The sequence below is a fragment of the Haliotis cracherodii genome, unplaced genomic scaffold (genome assembly GCF_022045235.1).
Source record: "Haliotis cracherodii isolate W230 unplaced genomic scaffold, xgHalCrac1.p SCAF_24, whole genome shotgun sequence".
NCBI classification, from domain to species: domain Eukaryota; kingdom Metazoa; phylum Mollusca; class Gastropoda; order Lepetellida; family Haliotidae; genus Haliotis; species Haliotis cracherodii.
In genome coordinates, this window is record NW_027266280.1 from 1,855,374 (window position 1) to 1,868,537 (window position 13,164).

The window sequence follows — 13,164 nt, forward strand, 5'->3', positions numbered from 1 at the left end:
GGACCGGTTCTAGCCTGGAGTCGCCATGGGGTTCTGGGTTAGTATGTCCCTAATATCGACTGCCTGAAAAGGGGATTAGATGGTTAAAATGGCTGAAGAGTAAGTGCATGAGGAACTTACTCCATATTATGTGTTGCCACGACTACCTGCAAGACTGCTGATGCGTTGTTTAGCAATTCCTCACTCACTCACTCTTACTATAGGGGGGTATGGGTCGCCCAGTCGCCTAGGGCGCTGCGATTCGCTGTGCAGTGTTGCGTCCCTTGGGCACACCAGAAACCTTTGATTGTGGGTTTGAATCCTGGTTCGCCCCGATTATGTTTCTAGGTTAGTCACCATACCTGTACTTGTGTGTTTTACTGAAGTGGTAAACGTCTGAGACCTGCATGACTTCGGGCTTTCCTAACCACACGCCGTGATATAACTGGAATAATGTTAAAAGGGACGTTAAACCCAACTCACTCGTACTATATGTCGAATGAAACTAATTAATTTAATAAAGGGTTGAAATTGCATTTTAATTAGGTACTTTCTAATTTGTTTGCAACTTCTGGTTTCTGGTGGGGCCTTGTCAACTAACATACCACGAGTCGCTTTTCGGAGTTGGGTCCCTTGGGCATGCCAGGAACCTATGATAATGATTATGGTAATAGGTTCGTCAGCACTATACCCATGCTTGTGGGTTCAACCAAATCAGTAAATGTCTAAGACCTGCATCACTTCGGCCTTTCTTCCCATGTTAAGCTGACATTCTGGGATAAGACTGTAATACAGTTCAAAGCATCATTTAACTCACTCACTTTTGCAGCGTTAAACCCAACTCACTCATTCATTCCCCTCATTTTGTTTTAACTTTCATATATAGATATATATATATATTTTCGTATATGAACATATTCTGGCAACACCATGAAGACGATCACTTTGTTGTTGTAGTCATGACGACATCGAGAAGTTCAAGCAGGAGATGACCAAGAGGACGACTGATCAAAAAGAGCTTCCAGAAGTTACTGCAAGTGGTGACGCTAAGCTATCAAACTTGGACAATGCCAGCCTACCAAACACAAGCGCCGTTGAAGGCGCCCCTTCATCTCAGGACTGTGCTGGTGATAACAAACTATCCCATGAGCCTGCTCAACTAGTCAATGGAGATGTGAAGCTCCAGGATCCCCTTCCCGAAGTTACAGTGACTGAAGGGCGATAAATTGGGAAACTCTGCTGAATATGGTATATGTGAACACTTTCAAGGGAGACAACTCCAGGCTGCAATGTCAATGGACGTAATTGAATAGACAATAATTATGTGGTGTAGCTGTGTGTAGTGTGAGAGTTGAATGTACGACCTTAACAAGCTGTGGGTTGTCTCCCTTTGTATATATTACGGATCCGGACAGGGCATTGCATATCATGTGCATATGCAAGTAGCAGACGCAGCAGTCTTCCGTCATCGTCCTTTCACCTGCATATGTGATTGTCTTTCACTCGAATCACCATTCATGTTGTCTGTGGACCTTCGACCTGCGATGTAGGTCGTGCATTTAGATGTCGGGTTCGGAGCAAGTAGGAGTTGACTGAAACAAGCTGTGTGTTGGTTCAATATGCCTCCATTGCTCGGTTTGCTGCTTGTGGAATCCCAATGGCTGGTCATAAGGATGATTCTTCAGCCATGTCAAACATGGCTCCATTGACAAGTCTGGAAGCTGTCAGTGTGCAGAATTGTAATTCATGGAGAAGGGGAGGCATGGAGAGTCTGAGGTCTTTGTTCCCGAAAGATAAGCAGCTGAGAAATAGTGCATTTATAGATTGTTTGTCGTAGACATATCGTGAAGGAAATGCTGCCATGTTTTGACGCTACTGCTAGTTTTTTCTGTGTTACCAATATGCCTCCTATCAAATCCAAAGTGTGATAATTTTACTGAGAATTTATTTGTTTTGTTTTGAACAAGATGTCAAAGTAGATGAATTTATTTGTTGTATGGATGAACGTGAATGTAGATATGACTGTGTCCATCTTCAAGTAACCAGAGTATTATATCGGCATTCTATTAAATACACTTGACCAGAATGACCACCATAGTTTCATTGTGAGCTTAGTTCTAATGGCACAGCGCTCAAAATAGCTGTTGGGGCCGAGAGAAATTCTGTGCTTAGGTAGAGAGGGATGACGAATCTTTGATGCTTATTGAGCCCAGTGTATATATCGTATAAAAATGGACAACACACAGGGAAGTGGAGCATAGGTTGAGTGGAACTGATGTGTATCCAGAGCTAGTTTTTGTTGGTCAATAATCTGTTGTGTGACAAGATTAAGTTTGAATCAAATCATGTACAGGAAAATTAAGTTGCTGTTCTCTGTGAGAAACTGTTGACTATGCAGGCCGATATTGCCTTCATGGTGGAGTCTTTGCCTCATCCTCCTTTATCCAGGGTATAATATCGCCACCCCACTTTGTGAATACCCTGCTCACTGGTGTTACCATTATGTCATTTTGAGCATGAGTCGAACGCTAGAAATAGTCATCCAATAACGTTATTCTCACAAGATAGCGGAAATTCTGTGCTGAATGAGAGAGATGGACTGGGGGTGTCACTTCCACAACCAAGCTGTTGTTGTGATAGGTCCAGGGTATAAGCATAATAGAATGGAGATATTATACCCAGGAGGATTGAGGATGTTGGTCCTCTGACTTTGTTACTGAAATCTTCATTGCATAAACACAGTTACCTGATGGCTGGATGATACGAGAGTTATTCCACACGTGATGGGTAGCGTAATACAGGATAACTCCATGTGCCAAATAGATGAATTATTCAACATTGTTCTATGTGGTAATCAGTGATCTGATATGCTAATGATATGGTAAGCTGGAATAACTGTACCAAGTTATAGTTTAAATTGATATTTTCATGGGCCATTTCTATGATGAGTTGTACACCATTGATTTGTCGGTGCTGGAGATACTCATCTTGGAGCATTTGGTTGATATGTAGTTTAAACCATTCCACTAATTCTACAAATAGCATTCCTTTACCTGTAGATGTTCTTCGGAAATTGTTGAAGTTATTTTGTTAGTGTACCTGACAATTGTCTGTTTTTTTAGAAATGTGGAAGATCTGTTTTACTTTTCATTAATTGCATATTTGATACACAGGACCATTTGTATAAAAGATACAAGAGATTCAACATTACACTCAAGACATGATTTTTAGAAAACAGAAGTGTTAAGAGGTTTTGTATCTTATGTAGATGTGAATACCAAGCAGTACTTTTCAGGTAAATAAAACCATCATGGTTACATAACTGAAGGTTCCACATAAATTTGTGCATTTCTCTTGGGAAGTATGCTTTGGAAAATAAGTAAAGGACCACCCATTTCTTTCATATTACAATAGTAAGTGCTTAACTTTCTTTTAGAATATATGAAGTGAATTTGACTGTATTGTAAAAAGCGATGACTTTGTCTCAGAATTTGATGATACTGGTCAATAAATTGTTTGATAGGCATTACTTAGAAGTTGACGGAAGACAAAGTAGACACAATTTTATGGATAACAACTTCTTTACTGCTGTAAAAAGCTTTTTACAGTATGAAAGAAGTTTTGTCCTTAAAATTGTGTCTACGTTGTTACTGGTCAATAGGTGTCTTACGAAGCCCCAAGACACTGGTCAATATTGGTGACCAGTTTAACAGCTCAGAGACATGGTCGATATATCGCAGAGTGGGTTAGCACTGCCGTGACACGAGATCGCATTTATTAACAAAACCCAAACATGAATCAAACCTTGACTGCTAAGTGCATGCATGTGTCGTTGTGTGTTAAGTAGAGATGAAGCTCTCAAGTTATGCATGCTCAAGACTACGAGTGTTAGTGTTGTGAAGTCGTACCTCAGCCGTTGAGTACTAGAATAGCCGTTGAGTACTAGAATAGTAACATTCCAGTAGATCCAGTACTGATCAGCACAGATCTACGTGTCCTTTTGGGCAATCACTGTAGTACTTCGACTATCGCACTCCGATGTAGACAACAGCGGTCGTAGCTACGACTATCGCACTCCGATGTGGACAACATCCATCTTAGCTATGACTATCGCACTCTGATGTGGACAACATCCATCTTAGCTACGACTATCGCACTCTGATGTGGACAACATCCATCTTAGCTACGACTATCGCACTCCGATGTGGACAACATCCATCTTAGCTACGACTATCGCACTCCGATGTGGACAACATCCATCTTAGCTACGACTATCGCACTCTGATGTGGACAACATCCATCTTAGCTACGACTATCGCACTCCGATGTGGACAACATCCATCTTAGCTACGACTATTGCACTCTGATGTGGACAACAGCGGTCGTAGCTATGACTCTCGCTCTCCGATGTGGACAACATGGTCGTAGCTATGACTCTCACACTCCGATGTGGACAACACCTGTCGTAGCTACGACTCACACACTCTGATGTGGACAACACCTGTCGTAGCTACGACTCTCACACTCCGATGTGGACAACACCTGTCGTAGCTATGACTCTCACACTCCGATGTGGACAACACCTGTCGTAGCTATGACTCTCACACTCTGATGTGGACAACACCTGTCGTAGCTATGACTCTCACACTCCGATGTGGACAACACCTGTCGTAGCTATGACTCTCACACTTTGATGTGGACAACACCTGTCGTAGCTATGACTCTCACACTCCGATGTGGACAACATGGTCGTAGCTATGACTCTCACACTCCGATGTGGACAACACCTGTCGTAGCTATGACTCTCACACTTTGATGTGGACAACACCTGTCGTAGCTATGACTCTCACACTTTGATGTGGACAACACCTGTCGTAGCTATGACTCTCACACTCCGATGTGGACAACACCTGTCGTAGCTATGACTCGCACACTTTGATGTGGACAACACCTGTCGTAGCTATGACTCTCACACTCCGATGTGGACAACATCTGTCGTAGCTATGACTCTCGCACTTTGATGTGGACAACACCTGTCGTAGCTATGACTCTCGCTCTCCGATGTGGACAACATGGTCGTAGCTATGACTCTCACACTCCGATGTGGACAACACCTGTCGTAGCTATGACTCTCACACTCTGATGTGGACAACACCTGTCGTAGCTATGACTCTCACACTTTGATGTGGACAACACCTGTCGTAGCTATGACTCTCGCTCTCCGATGTGGACAACATGGTCGTAGCTATGACTCTCACACTCCGATGTGGACAACACCTGTCGTAGCTATGACTCTCACACTCTGATGTGGACAACATGGTCGTAGCTATGACTCTCACACTCCGATGTGGACAACACCTGTCGTAGCTATGACTCTCACACTTTGATGTGGACAACACCTGTCGTAGCTATGACTCTCGCTCTCCGATGTGGACAACATGGTCGTAGCTATGACTCTCACACTCCGATGTGGACAACACCTGTCGTAGCTATGACTCTCACACTCCGATGTGGACAACATGGTCGTAGCTATGACTCTCACACTCCGATGTGGACAACACCTGTCGTAGCTATGACTCACACACTCCGATGTGGACAACACCTGTCGTAGCTACGATTGATTGGTACAGTTGGTTGTTCATGGGTGAGATGTGCTACATGCAGTGAAACCTTGTCAGCCCCATGTGTGAGAACATGTGACAGTTTCATTCTACTCTCTGACAAAATCATGGCCAAGTAGGCTAAGTTTCTGCAGTTCAATCATCAGGTCCTGGGTTCAAGTCCCGGTATGGCCTAATAATGATAACAGGCCTGTCGGCCATGATGCCTCAAGGGTTTTGTTGAAGTTGTGAAGTCTGCATGCTGTGTCCATTTGGGTTCTCATCCGACATGAGGGAGGAAAGTGTTTAAGTTGTAACCGAACTCAACTCACCCAAACCCTAATAGCATAATTTATGTTGATGTTCTCAACATGGAGGTAGGGAGGTTTCTCTGTACCATGTGAAGGATGTGATTACGATAAATCGTTGGGTACTGTGATAGTTCGTCAGTGCTAGTCTGAGATTTGTGAATGGAACTAATCAAATATTGTGGACTACGTAGCAGCTGTCTTGAAATAACTGGATAATTTATTTTGTGTCTTATTCTGTATGAGAGTTATGATGATTCACTGATGCATCAATATGTCACTAATTGACGCCTGCCGTAAAAGGCGACTATGCTTGTCGTAAGAGGCAACTAACGGGATTGCGTGGATCGATGCTCATGATAATCACTGGATTGTCTGGTCCAGACTCGATTATTTACAGACCGCCGTCATATTTAATCAAGTCTATAATCCAGTTATTGACATCATGAGCATAGATCCACGCAATAAGGATACAATGGCATGCATCAACCATGTCAGTGAACCTGACCTGACCATCCGATCCCGTTAGTTGCCTCTCATGACAAGCATAGTCGCCTCTTTGGGCAAACTCTTTGGGTTGCTGAAGACCTATTCTCTACCCGGATCTTCATGGCGTATGCATATGAAACTATATCAGGAATCAGGACAGCTCAAGGTCGTTATTTTAGCCATCAGTATTTGTTGGTTGTCACTATGAATTTGACGATGTAGATGATTGTGTGTAATCTGAAGTATTTACGTTATTTACAGAATGTTAGATTTTTAGAGGGTTTATGTTTTTGAGAGTCTCAGTGATATACATATATATGAATTTGCTTGTATCGTATGCATGTGTGTGCGTGTGGCATGACCAGCTGTAGCACTGATGTGTCGACTACACGTACGTACCAGGTGACTGTCAGTAGGTAAACATGGCTTCGATTCACTGAAGCTTCCATATTTTGTTCCCACAATGTTGTACTGAAGATCTATAGATATTAACTGAAATTTAGACATGACCGATCAAGATAAATGGATGAAAATCTTTGTAAAATTCTATTTGCTGATGCGCTGTCGGGTAGCCTAGTGGTGAAAGCGTTCGCTCGCCACGCCAAAGACCCAGGTTGGTATCCCGACATGGGTACAATGTGTGATATTGCTGGAATATTGCTAAAAGCGGCCTAAGAACACATTCATTTATTCCTGGGTTACGTTGTGGGTTTACCTGCTGGCTTTGAGAGTAATTCTAATCTCGTCCAGACCTTTCTTTTCAGAGTATAATCTGGTGTAAACCCCATAGTACAAACAAGACTGAATATTTCAGTGTTTTGCTTGTTAAGTTTTCAGTGTTCTTGAAGAATTATTTCTAACCTCCTTTGTACCACTTATTGTGGCCTACTGTACGTTGTTTCCATGGTGATTTTGTCTGTTGTTGGATGGTTGCCATTGTAACAGGATAGAATGTTTTTCATTGTGATGTTACAAAGCTGCAGAATATTTGACAAATGAGTGCATAGACAATCCTAACAGATTATATTGTGGAGAAATTACTGATGTATACATGAATATGATAAATTACTGCATTTTTTAAGGAAGGCTATTTTGCATTTTATGTGTGATCTTGTGATCTGCCTGATCTTGTCTATGTTCTCCTTTGACAAACGATATCAACATAACTAATTAAGCTGAAGCTTTTGTGATAATTATTTACACATAGTAGTAATAGTACTCTGAGATTTCTTGGTTATTCTTGCCGTGTAGATGAATATGAGGCTGATCTTTCAGCTGATTTTCACCATTGGCTGTGGTGTTTGTGTATTCTTGCACGCTATCTCCAGATTGTGTACCACCAAACTTGATGTTGTAAAAACACTTCATATTCAACCAGTCATGGTCCCCCATTTACATTGTAAATTAAACATGCTGCTCTTCTCAGACATTATTTAAACATAATTGTTGGGTAGATTTCATTGAAGTAATACACCTGATGTTTCCTCATCCTCGGTGATCCAGGGTGTTATATCTCCATGGTATTGTAGTATGTACCCTGGACCCAAGCACCGCCTTGCTTCGTTTTAGAGGTGACATTAACACTCCTATTAATAGCTAAGGACGTTTCTCACTCATAAGCCCAAGTGTAGATCTCTACAAAAAATATCAGCCTCCTATATGAGCACATTCTTGATATATTTTGTCGAAATCAGGAGACATGAATTATTGTTTTGCTTGAGTAGTTGTTTACATGAAATATAAGTCAATTAATGATAAAATTAATTTAATTATTCTGTATGTGAATTGATAAAAATGTAGGCCTTCAGTTAGCAATCAAATACTAAATATGAACTGTGAAGCCTGCTTGAAACGAAGCTCCAGTAACAAATGGGCCAAGGGTATTTATTACAACATGGAGATATTATACCCTGGATTATCGAGGATGGGATTTCCTGTATGGATCATGTTTGTGAGGGTATTGAGTTGGATTAAAGGCTGGTGCCTTGAGGGAGTATATCAGCGTCGTCATCAATTACTCAGCTAGGTCAGAATACAGCATGTAGATGTGTTAATATATTCAGTGTAATAGTGGAGACAGTAGCACTTAATTTCCTGTGGTCTGTAGGAATGTAGAGGACACTTGTTTACATGACGTACACATGATCTGTGCATAAAAAAATTATTCGGCTGGCCTGAAATTTTTCTTTGGCATAATGTTCAGTTGATTTCCCACTTTGGGTATGGACAGTGGCCTTGTGGCTGGAGACAGCTTATAGTGGCCTCTTCATAAAGGGGCATTGGTTCAGTGCAATACACAGGAAGTATTTTCTCAGTCACAGAAAGTGCCACTCTCCTTGGAGGATGGTTCATTGGTTGTGGATAGCTTCCAAGCCTTTGTTGACATGATCTTACAGAGGTAAGTGTCGATCATTATGTCCCGCGTCAAATTGATTTCGTACTATGGAGTCAAACTTTTAAGTCATCAAGCAGAGGACAACTGATTGGATCGTCATTTATTAAACTTAAAAGTAAGCAGAAACTGTCCGTTCTCCGTGTGCACATGACAGATAGTAGCCTTGCTCCAAGGCTGTACTCAAAGAAAAGTCCATGGATGTGTAGTAATTCTATCTTCCTAATAGGCAAGTCTAGATATGTGGACAGACTCCAGTCTCTTATGGGGACTGCTTGTTATTATTTATATAATCAAGAAATTATGATTTAAACCTATAATTATTGCTTTAGAGACTTGTGCAAGTCTAGACACAAATCTGAGCAGTCATTTATGAATTCAAACAAAGCATGGACCTTATTTAGATATTCTAAAAATCTTTGTGATCAATTTCTGTCATTCTCTGCGGAGCACAGTAACTAAATGTGGGAGTGATTGTCTGTGTTGACGAGTGTCGTCTTCTGCTCCATGTACGGACCCGGGAATGAGCCGTGTAGGTTATGTTTCCGCGTGTGATGTGTGTTTGCCGAGATCTAGAACTCATGTACAGTAGTGAGTGGTGAATGATTTCAAACATTAACCAAGAGTTTGATAAGCAATAAAAAATAATGTCAAGAACAATTAGTGAGTTTGTTTTCTCCTGTGGATAAGCGAACAGTGGATCACCATGAATGTCAAGGTCATCGGACAAGTGGGCAGCCAAAGACACGGCCACTTGTCAAAGACGTGAAAATCTTTGTTTGACACCACACTCGACAATATTCCAGCTATATGACAGCTGTCTGTAAATAATAGAGTCTGGACCAGACCACTCAATTGGGATACGATGACATGCATCAACCAAGTCGGCGAGCCTGGCCACCTGATCCCATTAACTAGTGGGACCAGTGATTTTTATGGGTGGCCCAGTTGGCCAAGGGCGCCGCAATTTGCCATGCAGAGTTGCATCCCTTGGGTCTGCCAGGAACCTAAACTCGTAGGTTTAAACCCTGGATCACCCTGATAATGTTCAGGTTTCTCAGCACCATACCCATGATGTGGACTGATATGCTGTAGACCTGCATCACTTGACTTTCCTCCCCCGCCACAATATCTGTTCAAAGCAGCGTTGGACCGCCTCCGTGGTCTAGCGTCTGCCCGGAGATCGATCCCTGACTGCGTCATACCAAGAGACTTTAAAAGATGGCACTTGTTGTTACCCTGTCTAGCGTTAAGGGGTTAAAAGCAAGGACTGGTCGGCTCGGTGTTAGTATACTGTGTCTGAGTGTGGTATTCATGTTAAACTGCGGCATGGTATCTCAAGTGAGCTAGCACTATAAATCGGCATCAGTCCAGACTAGTACAAGCAGCTACACAAACACACACACGTACATGAACGTCGCTATATAAGTGCAATGATCTTCGACGCAACGTGAAACATTTCACTTCACCTCACCTCAAAGCAGCGTTAAACCAAACTAGCAAAAAAAGATGTTATTTTACTGAAACCATGAGTCCGAAATGAGCTATCCCGAGTGTTGAAGTTGTTTTGTGAGTTTCCAGCGGAAGATAAACCCCTCGAAGAGATTTTGGCATCACAAATATCGGAAGTCCTTGTTATCTGATGTTTAACCCCACCCTTGGCACTTTTCCTGCTGTATGACTGCAGCCTGTAAATAACCAAGTCTGCACCAGATAATCCAGCGACTGATAATGTTAGCGACGATCTACATCATTGGTGTATGATGCCGTGCAATCAACAAGTCACCGGCCTGGCCACCAATCCATTTAGTCATCCGGCCTGACCACCAATCCATTTAGTCACCCGGCCTGGCCACCAATCCATTTAGTCACCTGGCCTGACCACCAATCCATTTAGTCACCCGGCCTGGCCACCAATCCATTTAGTCACCCGGCCTGGCCACCAATCCATTTAGTCACCCGGCCTGACCACCAATCCATTTAGTCACCCGACCTGACCACCAATCCATTTAGTCACCTGGCCTGACCACCAATCCATTTAGTCACCCGGCCTGACCACCAATCCATTTAGTCACCCGGCCTGACCACCAATCCATTTAGTCACCCGGCCTGACCACCAATCCATTTAGTCACCCGGCCTGACCACCAATCCATTTAGTCACCCGGCCTGACCACCAATCCATTTAGTCACCCGTCCTGGCCACCAATCCATTTTGTCACCCGGCCTGACCACCAATCCATTTAGTCACCCGGCCTGACCACCAATCCATTTAGTCACCCGGCCTGGCCACCAATCCATTTAGTCACCCGGCCTGACCACCAATCCATTTAGTCACCCGGCCTGACCACCAATCCATTTAGTCACCCGGCCTGGCCACCAATCCATTTAGTCAATCACTACGACTTGCATCAGTTGCTGGGGACCTATTAAACCCTGAAACCCTGGGAGGAAGTTTGTGTAAAACGATAAGAACTCCTGTAAGTGTTATATCAGTTTGTGGAACGGACTCTGGATCTAGTCCACAAAAGTGATTTCAAGCACTGCAACTACTGTACGTAAACGTTTTGAGGTTATGATCGCCTTTACGCGAATACTGACTGGTGGAACCTGACTTGTGCTGGAGGGTCTTTGGTTCAGCTGCAAATCCATCTTATCTAGTCAGTACCTAACTACATATTCATAGCTGTAGTAGTGCTAACAATAGATGACCCATATCCTGTCAGGTGCCCCCAGACTTCACACATCAGACACATGTCAGGAATCAAACCTAGATCTTCTGCCTGAAGAGCAAACAATCCAACCACAGCCTCAGCCCCAGGTGAGGTGAAATTGGGGTCGCAAACAAGATTATTGGACTTGTTTAGCAACGTGTATGCGTGCCGCTTGCTTGCTCTTGTACTAGTCAGGACTGATGCCGTGACAAACAAATCAAGTGCTGAGCCCACTGAGATACCATGCTGCAGTTAACATGAATTCTCTACTCGAACACCGCATACTGACTCCCCTTAATGCCAAGCACCAGACGTCTTGTGGTATGATGTAGCCGAGGATCGAACCCCGAACCCTCTGCTCTCCCACGAGACAACGGAGGCTGTCTGCGCCAGCCCGAATGGAACAAGGAGTAATAAGTACAATCATCATTTATTAGGAAAACAATTTTAACGAGTTTTAACAAATAACAGTAATCAAATACAACATGCAGGATCGTCCATCACTTCAGAAAGAGTGATTGATGGTTTAACGCCACATGGAACAGTATTTCATGGATAGCTTGTGAAAGATGCGAGACGTGAACTACTTCAGCGAAATCCACTAGCATGGTGCAGACAAGCCTGGAAACAATATGTACCCTGGACCCAAGCATCGCCATAGCTTCGTTTCAGAGGTGATATCATCACTCCTATTGATAACACAGGACTTTTCTCACTCATAAGCCCAAGTGTAGATCTCAACACTCTTGATAGTTGTTTGGTACGCTTAATGGACGCAACTCGACACAGAAAAGTGTTGTTTTGTCAGTTAACATATACTACTCAAAAGATGTAAAGAACACCAAATGTTTTCATGACAAAGAATCGTGTTCTTCAACTTCTTTTGAGTAACATATACTACTCAAAAGAAGTTAAGGATCACCCGATGATTCTTTCATATTGGTAATGTTAATCTGTCATGGCATGAGTGAGTGAGTATGTTTTTTACGCCGCTTTTAGCAATATTCCAGCAATATCACGGCGGGGGACACCAGAAATGGGCTTCACACATTGTACCCATGTCGGGAATCGAACCCAGGACTTCGGTGTGACGAGCGAACGCTTTAATCACTAGGCTTCCCAACCGCCCCTCATGGCATGAGAGATTAACTATTGTAATATGAAAGAATCAGGTGATCCTTAACTTCTTTTGAGTAGTATATATTGGTTCTGGACTGGACAAGAAAAAAGACGAAACCTCTTGGACTTGTGCTCAACTGGTTTATAAAACCCAAAAAATGCTGTCTACACAATATTGATCAATTAGCAAACTTGATAAACACATATAGCTTTTTCCTATGGAGACACCCTGCATATTTCAGTCACAGGTCTGATAATTTAACTTAATCTTGCTTGGTACGATATGGATTAATGATGATATTCATTTTATTGATCTAGTGACAAATCTCTTGTCTAATACGAGTAATTGGTATCAGTTTTTTAAATAATTGACGGTATTATTCATGGCAAGCTATGTCAGCCCTATTCTACCGAGTATATACGGATGACGTGAATGTCGACACATCACAAGCGTTCTCATATACGACCCGGCCACATTACAGAACTACTGGGTACACACAGTCAGTGATAATGTTTTTTACGCCGCTTTTAGCAATATTCCAGCAATATCATGGCGGGGGACACC

At 42.7% G+C, this 13,164-nt stretch overlaps 1 protein-coding gene across 1 annotated transcript in view; it reads left to right on the top strand.

Annotated features, from left to right (window-relative positions):
- Positions 1–5,949, top strand: part of LOC139472481 (clustered mitochondria protein homolog) — a 53,146-nt gene extending 47,197 nt beyond the window's left edge. The window contains exon 33 of the mRNA XM_071254958.1: positions 937–5,949. Within this exon, the coding sequence (XP_071111059.1) occupies positions 937–1,204 (268 nt within the window). The 3' untranslated portion in view covers positions 1,205–5,949. The remainder of the gene's footprint in view (positions 1–936) is intronic.
- Positions 5,950–13,164: the final 7,215 nt, after the last annotated feature.